Raw genomic sequence first — 16,277 nt, 5'->3', positions numbered from 1 at the left:
GGGGCTCAACATTGTTAGGATGTCAGTTCTCCTCATACTGACCCACATGAATACGGATCCACACAATCTCAGTCAAAATCTAGAACTTTAGAATTTAACTGATTCTAAAATTCATATGGAAATGCAAAAGGCCTAGGCTAGCCAAAGCAATTTTGAAAAAGAATGAAGTTGGAGATTTAACAGTACCTGATTTCAAGACTTATTATAAAGCTACAGTTACCAAGATAGTGTGCTATTGGTGTTAAGATAGACAACAGATCAAACAAACAGAATATATGGACAACTTTCATCAAAGGTACAAAAAAGGCAATTCAGGGGAGGAAAGGACAATGTTTTCAACATTTCAGTGCTGCGACAATTGCATATCCATATACCAAAAAGATGAACTTTGTCCCATACCTCACACTATATACAAAAATTAATTCAGGGTAGATCATAAACCTAAATGTAAAACATAAAACCGTTAAACGTCTAAACGAAAACATAGGCGAAAACCTTTGTGACCTTGAGTTAGGCAAAGATTTCTCAGACACAACACTAGAAGCACAATCCATGAAAGAACAAACTGATAAACTGAACTTCATCAAAATTAAAAACTCTCATCTTTGAAAGACACTGTCAAGAGAATAAAAAACAAGCCAAAGACTAGGAAAAAATATTTGCAAATCACGTGTCTGATAGAGGACTTGGATCTCAGGTTTTCAAAGCTCCCCTGCCAGAATGACATTCTTTAATGGCGCTTTGTTTCGAGACTCAGATGATGTAAAGTAAGAATCTAGAACAGTGGTTCTCTAACCTCATCACCTGGAGGGCTTGTTAAAACACAGATTGCTGGGCCCCACCCTCAGAATTTCTGAATCAGTATGGCCTGAGGGTTTTCATTTCTGGTAAGTTCCCTGCTGCTGGCCTGGCTACCACACTTTGAGAACTGTTACGCCAGACCAACTTAGACTAAACTAGAAACACGAGGTCAGATGCAAGATTCCTCACCCTGCCCCAGGGACAATTACCAAATAAACTATGCTTATCAAGAAAAAAATTGATTTCCCCCTTTTTAATTAGCTAGAAATATCTGTAAATGTTAATCAGAGCTTCTAATCAGAGAGAAATAACAAACGTGACATCACTGAGTTGGCATGATTCTAGCCTTGCCTCTCTGTTGAATACACATTTTGGTTTCCACAAAGCTGTTAAGAATTCACCCTGGAAAATATACATAGCCTTATACCCATCATCCCATCAAAGCAACACAGAAGAAACCAGCATGCCCCGCTGAAGCCTGTCAACTTTCCCTGACTCTAACACCCCACCCCTATGCAGGGCGGCCATCAAATCTCACCATCCAAGATGGCCCATTGATTGTCGATCTCTGTATGTTTCAGGTAGGAATCTTCGATGGTGGGGTCATAGTCAGGCACAAAGATCTTCTGAAAAAACTGGATGGTGAGGGCACTCTTGCCCACACCCCCATCTCCCACCACCACCAGCTTGTACGTGGGGAGGTTGTCGCTGGGGACTGCACTGGTCGCCATGTTGCTGGTAGGTCAGACCTGGGGAAGCAAGACATGTGGAATGAGACGGGGGCCTTCTTCTCTGACTTAGGGGAAAATATTCACCGGCTTTCCTCCTTTCTTATAGAGTAACAAATACTCCCAATTGTAGAAAGTTTTGAAAATGAAGACACACAAAAGAAAAGAAGAGTGCTACCCCAGGTCCCTTACCCAGAGACGATCACTGTTAAAATGACTTAGTCAACCTTTTATTGACTATCAACTACGTGCCAGGCCCAGTCCTGGGGCCATACTACTAGATGTAAAGGGGTTTTTCACCAGCCAAAGGCCCCGTCAAAGAAGATTTTCCACCACAAATTCTGCCCTATTCCCATAGAGCTAAACATGTGGGCGTTAGTCTGAACAGAGAGGGCACAGAGGTTCACGTTTCACATCAACCCTGGTCATTGGACTGCAGTGCTGAGAAGAATGGGAGGCTGAGCTCAAATGGAAAGAGGGGCACAAGATCTTAGCATACCTGAGCTGACGGCCTCTGAGCCCCTTCTGACTCTCAGAATTCGGTGACCCTGGCTCTGTTCTCTGGTCTCCTTGCCCTTTACCATGCAGAAAGTCATGCTAGAATCTCACGACATCTGGTCAACCCCTCTTTTAGTTGGGGAGGAAGAAGAGGAGGATCAGGGATACGTTTTATTTTGATGACGTTGAGACCAGCTAAGGCAGTGGTTCTCGACCAGGGGCAATTTTGCCCCCCAGGGATATTTTCAATGTCTAGAGATATTTTTGGTTGCTAAAACCAAGTGGGTGCTACCGGCATCTATTCAGCAGAGGCCAGGGATGCTGCTAAACATCCTAGAGTGCCCAGGAAAGCCCCCCACAACACAATTATCCATCCTAAAATGTCCACAGAGCCAAGGCTGACAAATGTTGAGCTACGGTGACTAGGCAGGGGCTGGAAATATGGGATCAGGATTCTAAAAAACAACTGAGCCTGAACGGATAAGGGCTGATTGTGTCGAGGTGATGGCAGAGAAGTGAAGAGTGACCTTTGGAAACTACATTGCAAAGTGACAAGGAGGAGAGGTGGACAAGGAGCATGGAAGGAGCACTCAGAAAAATAGGAGGGAAACCCGGATTTGTCACACTGATGGAAACCCAGAGTTTCCAGAAGGAGCAGGTTGACAGCACCAAAGGCTAAACACTGCTGGGGGATGAGAGGGGAGAGTCACCTAAAGCACAGTTCGAGGGTGTTGCCAGGGACCTAAGCTGCTAACGAGGCAGAAGCATAAACCACCGGTGGTCGGGCATTCAGGGCTGGTAGAAGGGTGGGGGGTGGCCTGCCAGGGGCGATGAACTGGGTGTCCTGTGTGCATCACTGCTGCTCGGGAAGGCCACCGACTGAGCCATAGTTTCCTTACCTCATGGATTAAAGGGCTGGGTTTTCACAGTTGTTCTTAGCTCTAAGAGTCCTCCATTCTAGATTTCAACAGAAAGGGTGTTAGACACAAATGTGCGTGTGTGGCCATGCTGATCTGCATGGGGCTATTGGCGAGAGTCACTGCATAATCTTTTGCACTTACTGAAGCTTGAGGTTGACATTTAGGATTTCCCTGCAGTGGGCAGTGGGGGGGGGGGGGGGGGAAGAGTGGGCGCTTTTATACATGGTGGGTGAAGGTGTAAATCTGTCCAAACTCGACTGAGAATATACTTGTATAAATATATCAAAATTTAAAAACAGACATATCCTCTCTCAAAGCTATACCACACGTGAGAATGTAGTCTAAGGAGGTAATCAGACAAGTATACAAAGATGTTAAGAACAAGGGTAAAAATGGAAATAAATATTGGGAAAGGGGGAGTTAAAGTTTATCCATACAATGCAATACTATACGGCCATTAAGAAGGATGATATTCACTATTAGAAAAGGTTTATAATATACACGAAAAAAGAAAAGCCAGGCTGCACAAGAGCAAGTACATATGATTACACGTCTATGAAGTTACCATCTATGAATTTATATGTCTAGTGTAGTTCTAGGTATAGAGAGGATTGGCACGTAGCTGTCTCTAAGGCAGACTTTGGGCCACGTTCTCAAATTTTCTATTTTCTACAACAACCATATGTTCTATTTGTGTATTAGAAAAGCTGAACAATATTAAGGTGTTCCCACCAAATAAAATGTTCAGGCCACCTGAAAATGTGTGATTCCCTCGCCTTTCTAGTAGGGATTTACCCTCCTTTGGTGCAGGACAGAAGGACCAAGCACCAGCTGAGCCCCAGCATCTGGCTCCCCCATTCCCCCTAGGTGGCGATAACGGTGAGGTTAAGCTGAGGCTCCAGTGCACTGAGCTCTCCCACATGACAGAGCTGGTGGTCCAAAGGGGCCAGAGAGGAGTTGAGGGAGACAGAAATGGGGAGAGGAGGGTATGGGCCAGCTCCCTTCTTCTCTGCCTCTCGGGTCAGGGGAGCTTGATGTCAGCTCCTCACTGCTCCTCAACCACTGTCCTAGCCTGGGGAGGATGGGGACACTGGGCCAGCGTGAATATGTCTGTCTATGAACGAGGCCGGTCTTATTTTATTTATTTATTTTTTTATAAATTTATTTATTTATTGGCTGTGTTGGGTCTTCGTTGCTACACATGGGCTTTCTCCAGTTGCATCGAGTGGGGGCTACTCTTCGCTGCAGTGCATGGACCCCTCTTGCTGCAGAGCGGGGGCTCTAGGTGTGCGGGCTTCAGTAGCTGCAGTGCGTGGGCTCAACAGTTGTGACTCATGGGCTCTAGAGTGCAGGCTCAATAGTTGCGTCTCACGGGCTTAGTTGCTTCATGGCATGTGGGATCGCCCTGGAGCAGGGATTGAACCTGCGTCCCCTGCATTGGCAGGTGGATTCTTAACCACTGCGCCACCTAGGAAGTCCCACGAGGCCGGTTTTAAAGCTCGCTTCCAAGGAGATATAAACTACTATGTATAAAATAAATAAGCTCCAAGGATATGATGTACAGCACAGGGAACATAGCCAATATTTTATAATAACTTTAAATGGACTATAATTAATAAAAATTTTGAATCACTATGTTGTACACTTGAAACTAATATAATATTGTAAATTAACTACTCCTCAATTTAAAAAATTACAATAAAATAAATAAAAACGAAAACTCCTGTCCCTTCTCACTGGCAGCAATGTGAATAAAAATGTACTAAGTGGGTGGGAAGGTATCAGGAAGGAAAATTGTTTCCCTTGATTTTCTTCTCAAAATGAAACAAGATAAGAAATATACAAGTAAATATGATAGAGGACATGAACCCAACCCTTGAGGCAATGTTCAGACCACCCACAGCAGAATCACCTGGGGACTTGACAAAAATCGCCCTCTACTTGCCAAGCAAGGCAGCTAGCAGGAAACCGTCAGATGGCCAATTTCCTTTCACAGTACCCTGCACTCAGGGGTTGAGCCCCAAGAGACCACGGGGGTACAAATTTGGGGTTCTCTCCCAACTCAGACTCAATGGGACAGGGTTAGAATGCACAGTTAACACAAACATTGGACTGGGTCCCTCGTGGGGAAAAACCCGTTAGTGCTTCCCACAGCTGATGGGTCAAGTTCGGGGCCCTTCACTGGACATTCAAGGCAGTCACTGGCTGCCATCGCTGACCCCTCCAGTGGCACCTGTGCTGCAGCTCCTCACACTGCTCTCTCCCAAGCAACTCTGTGTGCCCCAGCATGCCCTGTGGTCACTCGGAGCCCTCTGCCCACCCCGCCCCTCACTGGGGCCCCAGGGTGAGCACACATCTCTCCATGGGTCAGGTCCAGACCCAGGAATCACCTCCCATGGAAGGCGCCCTCTTCAACACCATGCCCTGCAGTTCCTGGTACAGAGGCCACCATCAGACTTGAAGTCTTCTACACCTACTGTGCACAACAGGGCAGGGATGCATCTTGTCCCTCTCTGTATCACCAAGGCCTGGCACCGCGTCAGCAAGGACAGACGTTAGCTAGAGGAGCCAGGGGCCCAGCAATGGCCTTTCTGCATAACCGTCAGACAACCCACCAGCCACAGTGCTGGTCTCGCCACACAGAGGGCCTGGGGGCAGCTCTCCTGGGCAGGGGCTGGGACTGCCTGCCTCCCTCTCCCAAGTGAGACCAGTCACACAGATAAGACTCTTCCTGGAAGCAAATGCGAGCCCAGGTTTGCAAGGGCAGGACCATGAGTCCAGAAAAGCCCTAAATCCATAAGGGCTCTTGGGCAGATCTTCTCCTGATGTGCATGTTTTTCCAGTCTTCAACCTCCCCCAAAATAATCCCTGACTAAAATGATGTCTTTGTAAACAGGGAGGGCAGTCAAAATGCCAAGGGGCGTGACCACACGCCTACAAAATCAGCTGATTTCACGTGGTGTGGAGAAAGATTTTTTAAAGTCACCCCAGGATAAAAAGTTGGTTGGTGATTAAGGAGCAAACAGCTTCCATTTACAACATCTCTCCTCTCTCCAGTCTATTCAACTGGATGGCACCTTGGAGATCATTCTAGAACGTTGTTTCTTCACCATTTGGGGGTCACAGATGGCCCCTTGGAGGCGGGAAGGTGGAATAAGTTGGGCCCGGGGCTCCCTTTAAAGTCTCCCCACCAATTTTCCACGCCCAATACTCTCCCACCGACCAGCTGAGTGACCTTGGGCGAGTTAACCTTTCACAGCCTCAGTTTTTCACTTGTATGACAGGGTTGGTTGGAGAATCGTCCTTTGCAGGATCTCTCTAAGCACGAAATTAAAATGTATGAGATGAGCCCGGCTTAGAGAAGGTGCTCAAATGTCTGTTCTCTCGCCTTGTTTACTTTCCTCCCAGAAGAGACAGACACTCAGTCTTCCTCCCTCCACTCTGAGGCTCCGATTCCCAGCCTCCTCCCCCACCCCCATCAGAAGCCCCGCTGCCACCTCAGCTCCCTTGCTCGGATTAAATAGGCTTGTGTGGCAACGTCACCCATCATTTAGAACACTGTTTCCATGGGAAAAGGCTCTGAGGTTCCAGGCAGCCCGTTCCGCTAAGAAACCAACTTTTGGAACAGCAGCCGCTGGGCGGGGGCGGCGGCCGAGCGCCCGTTCCCACGGCAACCACCGCTCTCACAGCCCCTCCCAGTGCACGGGCAACCCAAACCCTAGCTCATACTGGAAACTTCTTCCTAAAAGGCAGTATCACTGCCTCGACGATTTTAATGACGTATATATGAAAACTTTAGGCATCTTTCAGCTAAGAAAGGAGCTTTTTTTGGTGGCTGTCTTTTGCTCCCTTTCTCTCCCTACGGCGAGCGCCCTTCATGGTTTGAAGTTGTTTCTTGAATGACAGATTCGCCTTCCCAGCGGGAGCTTCTTGAGGACAACACCCATCTGTCCTCAATCTCTTGCCTCTCCCAGGGCCAGGCAGGGCGGCCCAGCACGTGGGGACCTCAGGGTGCATTCATCCACGGACTGCTCAATACTGCCCCAAAGCAGCCTGCACCCACCCAGCCCTCCCTTGGGCTAAGAAGCAGGGCGTGACACCCACCCTTCTGACAGGGGCAGGTTCATGCCCCTAGGAGGGGGTGGGGGTGGGGACTGGGTGGACCCATGACCCCAGAATAACCTTTTCACCTAGCAATTTTCAAAGTGTGCTTGGAGGGAGGTCCTGAGACCTCCTGGGAAGCCTTGTGCAAAGTCCCCTCTGTTCTCAAGGGGCAGCCTGGGGTGGTAGAGGGGTCAGTCATAGCCTTGGATTCTTCAGCCAGGCAGCTTGAGTTCTACTTGTGTCTCTGATACGGACTCCCTGTGTGACCTGGAGCAAGTTTCTTAACTTTGGGGAGCCTCAGTTTCCCCATCTATAAAACAGAACAGAACCCTCAAGAGTGTGTAATTACAGTCCCAGTGTGGGGGAGGGGGACTGGAAGGCCCCCCCACCAGTAAGGGCATATTTGCACTGATGTGCAAAGTAGCTGGGCCCCTGGGCTCCCTCCAACCTGGTGGACCGCAGTGATTTGGACCCTTGCCTGCCCCATCCACAGCCCTGAGGGAACCCATACTGCACAGGGCTGCCGGAGGACCCGACGCAGTAACAAATGCCTACAACAGCAGTGGGCCCTAGCAGCCCCAGAAAACAGCAGTGTCCAGTGGTTTTTGTCCCTCACCACGTCTTCCCCCTTCTTCCCAAGTTCCCAGTTTTGAGGGCTTCTACAGAGCTTGTTTCCCAAAAGAGCAGCTCAGAACACTGCCCATTCTTCTAAGTGGGCACATGGTGAAAGAAATGGCTCTGGCCACAGACTCTGTCAAGGGGCTCATGGCCTTTCTCGCCTCTCCATGCTCCCCATCCCCCCAGCACCACTTCCAAAGTAGCGTCATACAGTCCTGGCCCAAAAGTCCACAAAAGGTGCCCAGGAAAGGCTACACAGCAGTAACAAGCCCCATTATTTAGTCGGCGTCGGCAGTGGGTGGATCAGACACCAAAGGTCAGACTTGGAACTGTCACGTTGCACTGCCTAGAACTCTTTTGGTAATTACTTTCGCAGCATCACAGGACTTTTCTCGGACTGTCTTTGTGATTCATAACCCATAGGCCACTCTTCATCCTCCCTGACCATAGGAGCTGTGGCAGTGGTCATCCCTCTCCCAAATATGCCACCAACTTAATTGAAGGTTTAGCTTCTACCGCTTTTTGCTTCTCTATTTCTATACTAATTATTTTAAAGATCCCCCCTAACCCCATCAGTCGAACTACAAGTTGTCTGGTAAATAAAGTTGGAAGAGGGGGACACATTCATTATTAATGCAGCTCTTAGGAGAGTAAGTGGACTTTCATTCACATTGAGCTGAATCAGCCCTGGGAAGCTAATCTCCTCTCTGTGATTGTCTGGGTGTGCCCAGCGCAGGGGGATGAGGACACATTGGGGGGGTGACCCAACCCATGTGGAGGAAATGGCTCTGCATTCCAGGAGCTGCCCTTCCCTTCTGCACAATTCCCAGAAATGGGCAGCTTCCCCAGGGCTGCTGATTTGCAGGCTGTACATAAATGGCATGCAGCCCCGCCAGGGGTCTAGGCCACTTGGCATCCCTAAGGCTCCACTCTCCCCTCCCCAAGATTTTGCTCTGCCCTTTGTCTCCCACCTTTGCTAATCCCAGCCCAGAACTGTCACTGCATCACTCAGTCCCTCCAGGAAGTCACCAGTGCATTCAGCTCACTTGATTATGAGGATTTAACCACCAATTCAACCGTGCATGTTATTTTATGCTCTATAGGGCCTTAAACATCATCAGGTCTAGACGGTGAGTATGGGGCATGGGTGCCTCCCCCCTCTCTCAGAGCCATGGCGGACACCCCAGTCCATCGTGGTCCTCTTTCCTGCTCAGTCTCACAACCGTTTTCAATGCAGCACTCTTGGCAGCCAGAACCAAATGCCTGGTCCAGAGAGGAACCTTGTGTGCCATCCCAGATCAAACCCACTACTTAGGTTCCCTCCAAAACATCCCACCCACTGGCCGTCCTGTTCCATGGAAGGGGCACAGGACCTTCAGGAGGAGCCTGCCTAGTTATCTCTGGAGAACTCTGTTACCCGAGTCTTCTACTGACATCAGCCCCAGCTTTCCCACTCCATCGAATCCAAGCTCCTCTGCCAGGATCACACCGGGACTGCAGGCAGCAGGGCAGAAATATCAGACAGGAGCCCAGAGATCCAGGCAAAGGCCAATGGTTGAAGCAGGCCAGGCGAGGGACACAATGTCCTTGACCTTACTCACAAACCCCAGGTACCACATGCTTCCTTATATCACAGTTGTTAACTCTAGGGTCTTACTTGCCAGTGTGCGAGTGCCTTCTGACAGAGCCTGGAGCTTAGCCGTCTATGACCCAGCACTATGAGTCCCCAAGGAGGTGCGCAAAAATGACCCACTATAATAATTACAATAGTGATCATGTTAAAAATAATAGGAGCACTTAATTAATGTAGGCAATGTGTCTGATGCTGTTGGAGATTTTACCAAATTAACTCATTTAACTCTTGTAACAACCCTATGAGGTATAACTTTGTCCCCATTTTACAGTTGAAGAAACTGAGACACAAAGTAGTAACGTAACTTTTCTAAGGTCATCCAGCTAGCAAGCAGCAGTGCCAGGATCTGAAACCACAACAGTGTAGCTCCAGAGCCCGCGGCCAGTGAGCCATGCTAGGCGTCCTCTCGTGGCGGGCAGAGTGCTGGGTGCGTGCAGAGTCAAGCCAGGCCAGAGGCAGCAGATCCAGAAGCGCTGGGAAGAGGTCAGCAGTGAGCCGGGGAGGTGGTATCAGAATGAGGGAGGCCTCCGAGGCCAGACTGCTGCCCTGTGGAAGGAGCCGCTAAACAGGTCAGGGCCCAAGAGGCATCCGGGGTAAATACGAGTCACTGGGAACAGACACCCCCCGCCCCCATCCCAACTGGGACAGAGTCTGCCAAACAGGACACAGGTCTGGTGCTGCCAGGTGCTCCTGCCCTGAGGACCAGTGAGGAAGCTGAGGGATCAGGCAGCTGTCCAGCATCATGGGGGCACCACAGGGCTCTGAGACCTCATTTGTCAGCAGCCTTGTCTGGGCCTCTCTCCACTGTGACAGTCCCTGCCCCAGCCTGTCACCCTGTGGTCCTATACCTGGCTGCTCCCTGCCCAGCGAGGGGCTGGCGCCTCACCTAGAACCCCTCACCAAGGAGCCCGAGCTAGGAACTCACACAGCTGCAACTTTTGGCAAGTTACATTCTGTACCTCAGTTTTCTCTTCTGTAAAAGTGGGGACAGTGGCAGCACTGGCCATTTGGTCATGATGGGCTACATTTATGTGCTTGGCCGGGTGTCTGGCCCATAGAGAGTGTTCCATAAACATCAGGTAGCTGCCATCACCAGCATCCTTCAAAGTTCATCCCAAGTCCCCCCTCCTGCAGGAAGCCCTCCTGCCTCTCTGGAGTCCTTCCTAAGCTCACGCCCTGCAAACTGGCTGGCTCCACAGAGGACAGCAGCACTCAGTCCCTCACCACTCCCTCCCCAGGGTGCTCTCACACCCATCTGCCAGCTGGTCTCAGCTCCCCCATTCTGCCTCGAGGGGCAGCCTCCTGCAGCCATGCGGTAGGATAGCAGGCCCCCACATGCTGCTGACCCAACGATGACGGAGATTTAGGCTCCTCAAAGACATTTCCCCAAACATTCAGGAGATGCTTGTTCACTGACTACACTGCGGTAGATACCAAATTGCTGGGAGCTCAGCATGAAACACAGTTTCTCCCCCTGGTCTTTAAATCCAGAAGTGCTTTGCATCATAAAACCTAGCCGCTCTCTGGGTTCCTACTGGTTTGGTGAATGTATCCTTAGGGGAGAAACAAACCAACCAACCTGTTAAGGACACATGATACGAGAAAGGGCCCAGTTTTCCCTGAGCGCAGAGGAGAATGGTCCAGGAGGAATACAGTGGACAGCCCACGGGTGCTGGCCACCCTCCCCTCAGTGCACACAGCAGCTCAGACCTGGGAGACTCGCACGTCAGTCAGTGCTCCCAGAGCACCTCCAGTGTGCCTGGTCCTGGGAGCTGGGGAGACCGAGATGAATGAGCCCCAGCCCCTGGCCTTGCAGTTCACAGGGTGTGGGGGGGGCAGGGGCAGACCGAGGGTTACAGTACCCAAGGCTAAGTGGGAACACAGGGAGAGAGGGGGGCATCTCACCCAGCCTGGGGGCATTGCAGAAGGCTTCCTGGTAGAGGAAGTGCCAAAACAAGGTCTTGCAGGCCAAGTACGTATCAGCTAAGGTAAATGATAGGGACAAGCATATCCTAGGTGAGGACCAGACGTTGCAAAGGTATAAAGCACGGAGGTGTGAAAAATCGAGGAGGTGCCAAGTTCTGCAAGCAACATGCTGAGACTGGAGTGCAGAATGTGTGACGTGTGCACATGTGCGTGGTGGGGATGGAGTGGGGGTGGGAAGGGGGAAGGTGGGAAGGGGAGCGAGGAGGAGCTCCTGTTGGCCCCCTGACAACTGGGGATGCTGGTGTTTGTATCCCGAGCCCTGAGCACCGTGCCTGGCACGCAGTGGCTGCTCATCTGCACTGAATGATGAAGGGACACGTGCCGGGGCTGCAGGGTGAGGCAGAGGGGAGCACAGGGGCCCCGCATGACCCGGGGGCCCTCAGACCCTCCCCTCCCCACAGGCGCGCCAGGCAGCCTCGCTGGAAGGCTGCCACAGCTCTTTCTGATGACTGCAGTGACGTTCACCAGCCAGACAAGCCCAGAGGAGGCTGGATAACTTGCACGGGACAAACTGAGGGCTCCAGAAGCTCAGAAGAGAAGGGGAGCAGACAAGAAAGGGCTGCCGGGTCAGGTGGGAGCAGGAAGGTCACGCAGGCGGGGCTGGCACGGCCACACAGGCAGAGCCGTGTGCGGTGGCATTTGGTCTCCGCATTTACCAGCGGGGAGCAGAGTCAGAGATGTTAAGCCATGTGCCCAAGGGCACAACTTGGAAAGGGGCCACGCTGGGATTTGGCATCCACGTGAGCACCTAAAAACTAAAATTCTGCCCCACTCCCCACCCATCTCGTCCAGGGGGCCGGGGGGGCCAAGAGGGGCTCAGCACCGAGGGGTGACCGAGGGCGTCCGTGTCTCAGGGTCCACACAGCCCTTCAGAACAATGCGCCCCACTGGCCTCCCCGGGCCACAGGGGCGCTGCCACCTGGCCCTCACAGGCCCACATCCTGAGCGGCTGAGGGCACACCCGACCCGCGGCCCCCTGGGTCCCCATGTCCCACCACCACAGGGAGGGGGAGGGGGAACTCAGACTCCCCAAAGCCTGGCAGGCCACTCCCCATTCGGATTCAGCTGCCCTCAGCTCACGCCTGGAGGAGGGGCTCCCGCGAGCGCCCGGCCTCCTCACGTCTCCTCCTGGGCAGCTCATGCCCTCCCCCCAGCCCCCCCCCCCTCCCCCGTCCCGCCATCCTGCCCTGGGCCTCTCTGCTCTGCCTCCCCTACGAGCTCCAGCATCCCTTTACCTCCAATCCCAGGCCAAGGCCTCATGGCACCTCCCCCTCAGTGGCTGGCTCTGCCCTCTGCCTGGGCCCCCTCCCCCGGCACTGCCCTCCCCCAGCTCCAGCCCTGTCACCCCTCAACCAACCCTCGGGCATACTGCTCCTTCTGGAAAACCTGAAGCTCTCCCCACAGGCCCTCCCCGAGCTGCCCTGGCATCATGCCCCCTGGTCGCTCACGCAGCCTCTCTCCCACTGATTCCTAGTGCGGCAACCTTGGGGACAGGCGTGGTGCCAATTCATCAGGGCCTCGCAGAGTCTGCCAAGGAGTGCTGTCTGCCTGCACTGCCTTTTCACCTTTCCCCGGACTGTGAAAACATTCCCTCTAGGAGGCACAGCCGCCCTGTCCCCCAGGCTCCCGAGGCCACCCTTTCCTCCCCGGCCTCCCCTGCTTCCCAGGCCTCCTTCCACTGAGCCACCTTGCCTGTGTCTATGACGTGCCAGCCGGGTGGCAGGTGGCAGCCAGAGTGCTTTGCAGCTGCTATTCCGTATGATTCATCACAGCCACTACGTTGAAAGGCTTTGTTTAGCCCCTGAGGTCCCCGAGGTTCCATGGCTGTCCAAGCCACGCATCTCCATCTGCAAGTGGCCGCGAGCTCCCAGCTCAGCCACAGGGCCACACGGCCTCTTCTCCCTTAAACAGGAGCTGGGAGTTGTTTTACCATCACATTTCCCCGCCTAGGTCGGGGCTGGGGGGCTGCAGGCTGGGCCTCACTTTCCTTCTCTGAGGGTCATCCTAGAGCCCTGGCTCAGCTTTTTGTATGGAGAGGCTCCCAGTGTCCACTGTCTGCATTCCCACATGCGGGGTGATGCTGGGAGCTGGCTGGGGTCCTGCCTGGGTGAAGGGTAGGGTGAGGTGGGGTGGGCCACACAGAGAAGTGGGGTGGTGGCCCTCACAAGGGAGATACCATGTGAGCAGTCCCACTGGACACACATGGGCAGCAGCCCGGCAGGAGGAGCAGGTAACCATAGGGGGTCCCCTCCTGCCACACACACTCCCCAGGGCCCAGCTCCCTGACCAGCCCTGCCTTTGGGCTGGGGATGCCACACCCGCCCCCAGAACCCCCTGATGGCAGCAAGACGAAGGTTCTCATACTATGTTTCTCCCAAGTGGGGTGTGTGGAGCCAACTGGGGCACACCTGCACAGGCTGTCCCTCAAGGCGGTCCCAGCCCAGAGCTGCCGCCTGCTGGAACCCACGGCCTCACACCAGCCCAGGAGGTAAGTGGCCCAGGAGAAGGGCAGGGTGGTGACAGACAGCAAAGGGAAGGCCTAGATGTGCGGGGCAGGCCTCTCTGTGCATCCGCAGCCCCCTGCCTGTAAGATGGATGCTTCTTGCCAGGGCTGAATGGCTAAACTCCAGCCCCCCATCGCCTAGCTGACCCACCATCTCAGCTGCTTTACCCTGCAGTAGCAGAAAGAGGGACCCAGGCGACAAATGGACATCCCAAACTGACGTGTAGGCAGAGGCCAGGCTGATAAAGGAGAGAAGGGGACAGGGACTAGGGAGCAGGGGGGCCTGTGGTAAACAGGAGACCACTGGTACCCTCCACCAACGGACTGCCACCACAGAGCATATCTGCGACAGGGCTGACAGTCAACATTTTAAAAGAGTTGCCAGAGATCTGAATTTTTATGTGAAATTGATTCTTTAAATGTTGGCTACCAATTTAAAAGTTTTACACATTATATAAGCAAAACAAATCACCCCCCCCCCCGGGGGGCCCCAGCCCATAAGGGCGCCTGCTGCCACCCTGGCCACCTAGAGCATGCCAGCACTGAGTCGTGCGGCCACTCCAAGGCAGACGACCCTTTGCGCTGCCTTGGCCTGGCCCGGCTTTGGCCGCAAAGAGGTGTGAGGTTAAAGGAAGTGGCAGTCCCACTGAGGCGCAGCTGCAGGGGTCACTCAGCCTGGGAAGTTTCCAGTCTAGCCGCGGGAGAGCACACAGCCACCCCAGGAGCGTGGCAGAGCCCGGGGAGGAGGAGGGCAAAAAGGCACGTTCAGAAATGACCGCAACTTTGATTTGTTTCCATTGTTTATATTCAAAATGTTAAACCCCATAAATGAAAAATTTTCTGTTTGACCAAAAATGAGAAAGAAACAGGATCTAGGTCCTTCCCTGAGGTGAGGCGAGGCGATCCAATCCCCATTCCAAACGAGTAAGCAGACTGCAGAGAAGGGCTGGAACAAAACAAGAGGGAAACTTCCTGAACACGAGGCAGGCATGGCAATGAGCGGCCAGGGAGGTGTGGGGTTTTCCTAGTCCAAGGGAAAGACCAGGGAAGCAGGACCAGGGAGGAGGGTCCAGCTGCCTGGCCCTGAAGGCTTGAACCCAGCTGGAGGTGGGGAGGGACGGCTCCCCAGGGACCTGCCAAACTCCGGAAGGGCAGGAGGCCACTTGTCACATCTCTCTCCCCAGACCCTAAACAGCGGCTGCATCTTTCCTGCCCTCCTAACCAGCTGGCCAGGCCAGACAGTGAGCCCTGGATGGGGTGGGGGCCAAGGGCAGAGCAGGCAGACCCACTCTATTCCCAAGAGGCAGGAGCCACCTGGAAGCCTCCACTGGGCCGGGGGCCAGCCACCCACCTCGCTTTTTTTCTACATACAGCACTTTTATAAAAAGCCATGAATCAAAGCATCTGCCCCCCTGCTAGGTGTGTGACCTTAGGCAAATTGCTCAACCCGTGTGTGTGCCTCAGCTTCCTCACCTGTTACCAAGAGCATCCACCTCACCGCGTTATTCTGAGGACAGAATGAGCCAATACACGTACGTGCTTAGAGCAGTGCCTGGCACGCCGCGTGTCTGTGTTATCACGGTCACCGTCACCCTCAAGTATACTGTGTGAAGTCTCGCCAACGTCCCCTCCACCCAACTGCACAGAAGGGAGCCTGGGGCCGCACAGGGCTGCTTTCCAGGCTGCCCCAAAGCACTGAGGACAGGGGCAGGAGGGGAAGGAAGGGGCTGCCTTTGAGTCACCTCCTCCAGCCTGTGGGCGCACAGCGCAGCCTGCTCTACAGGGAGACCTCAGCCACCCCGCGGGATGAAGGAGCCCTGCTGCTGCTGCTGGGCCCTCCCCGGGTTCAACAAGGAAGCACGTTGTATTCCTGATGACCAGAGGAATGATCACCACCCCCAATCCGCGCTGGCTTCTTTCGGGGGTGCAGAGAAAGGGAGAAACTGCAGATCTACGTCCCACAGGATGGGGACGAGCCCAGTGGGGTAAAGCTGGAGGCAGAGAAGATGTTAGGAGCACGGAAGTGAGTCCAACGGCACAGCTGCGCATCCCGGCTGTGCCACTTACTAGCTGGGTGACCTTGGACAAATTACGTATAAACCTCTCTGTGCCAAACGATCTTTGGTGGAATCAGGCTGAGTCCCGCTGCCGGGGCTGATCGTTAGAATGCCTGTTTATCAGGTCCTGACCACGTGCTAAGCACTCACCTATACGTCCCTGACTAGCGCCTCGGACTAGGTGAGGTCACTGCTCCACCTCCCAAGACACCCAGCTGTCTGTCCCGACAGCACTCTGCATGCTTACACTCACTTGCTGAATTGTTCATGATGTAACGCATCTTCCCCACCAGACTGTCAGCTCCAGGAGGGCAGGGCCCACTCTCCAGTTTATTCTCCGCAGCCCAGCACATGCCTGGCACCAAGAAGATGCTCAATAAATATCTTGATCTACATCAGCTCTAATGCTCACAGCTACTCCGCACACTG

General features: G+C 53.1%; 1 protein-coding gene across 1 annotated transcript in view; it reads right to left on the bottom strand.

Moving 5' to 3' along the window:
* Positions 1-16,277, bottom strand: part of MRAS (muscle RAS oncogene homolog) — a 58,331-nt gene that overhangs the window by 31,980 nt on the left and 10,074 nt on the right. Inside the window, exon 2 of the mRNA XM_057740116.1 lies at positions 1,340-1,550. Within this exon, the coding sequence (XP_057596099.1) occupies positions 1,340-1,532 (193 nt within the window). The 5' untranslated portion in view covers positions 1,533-1,550. The remainder of the gene's footprint in view (positions 1-1,339; positions 1,551-16,277) is intronic.

Source organism: Hippopotamus amphibius, chromosome 6, assembly GCF_030028045.1.
Source record: "Hippopotamus amphibius kiboko isolate mHipAmp2 chromosome 6, mHipAmp2.hap2, whole genome shotgun sequence".
Lineage (NCBI taxonomy): Eukaryota > Metazoa > Chordata > Mammalia > Artiodactyla > Hippopotamidae > Hippopotamus > Hippopotamus amphibius.
This window is presented reverse-complemented; position numbering and strand designations above follow the sequence as displayed.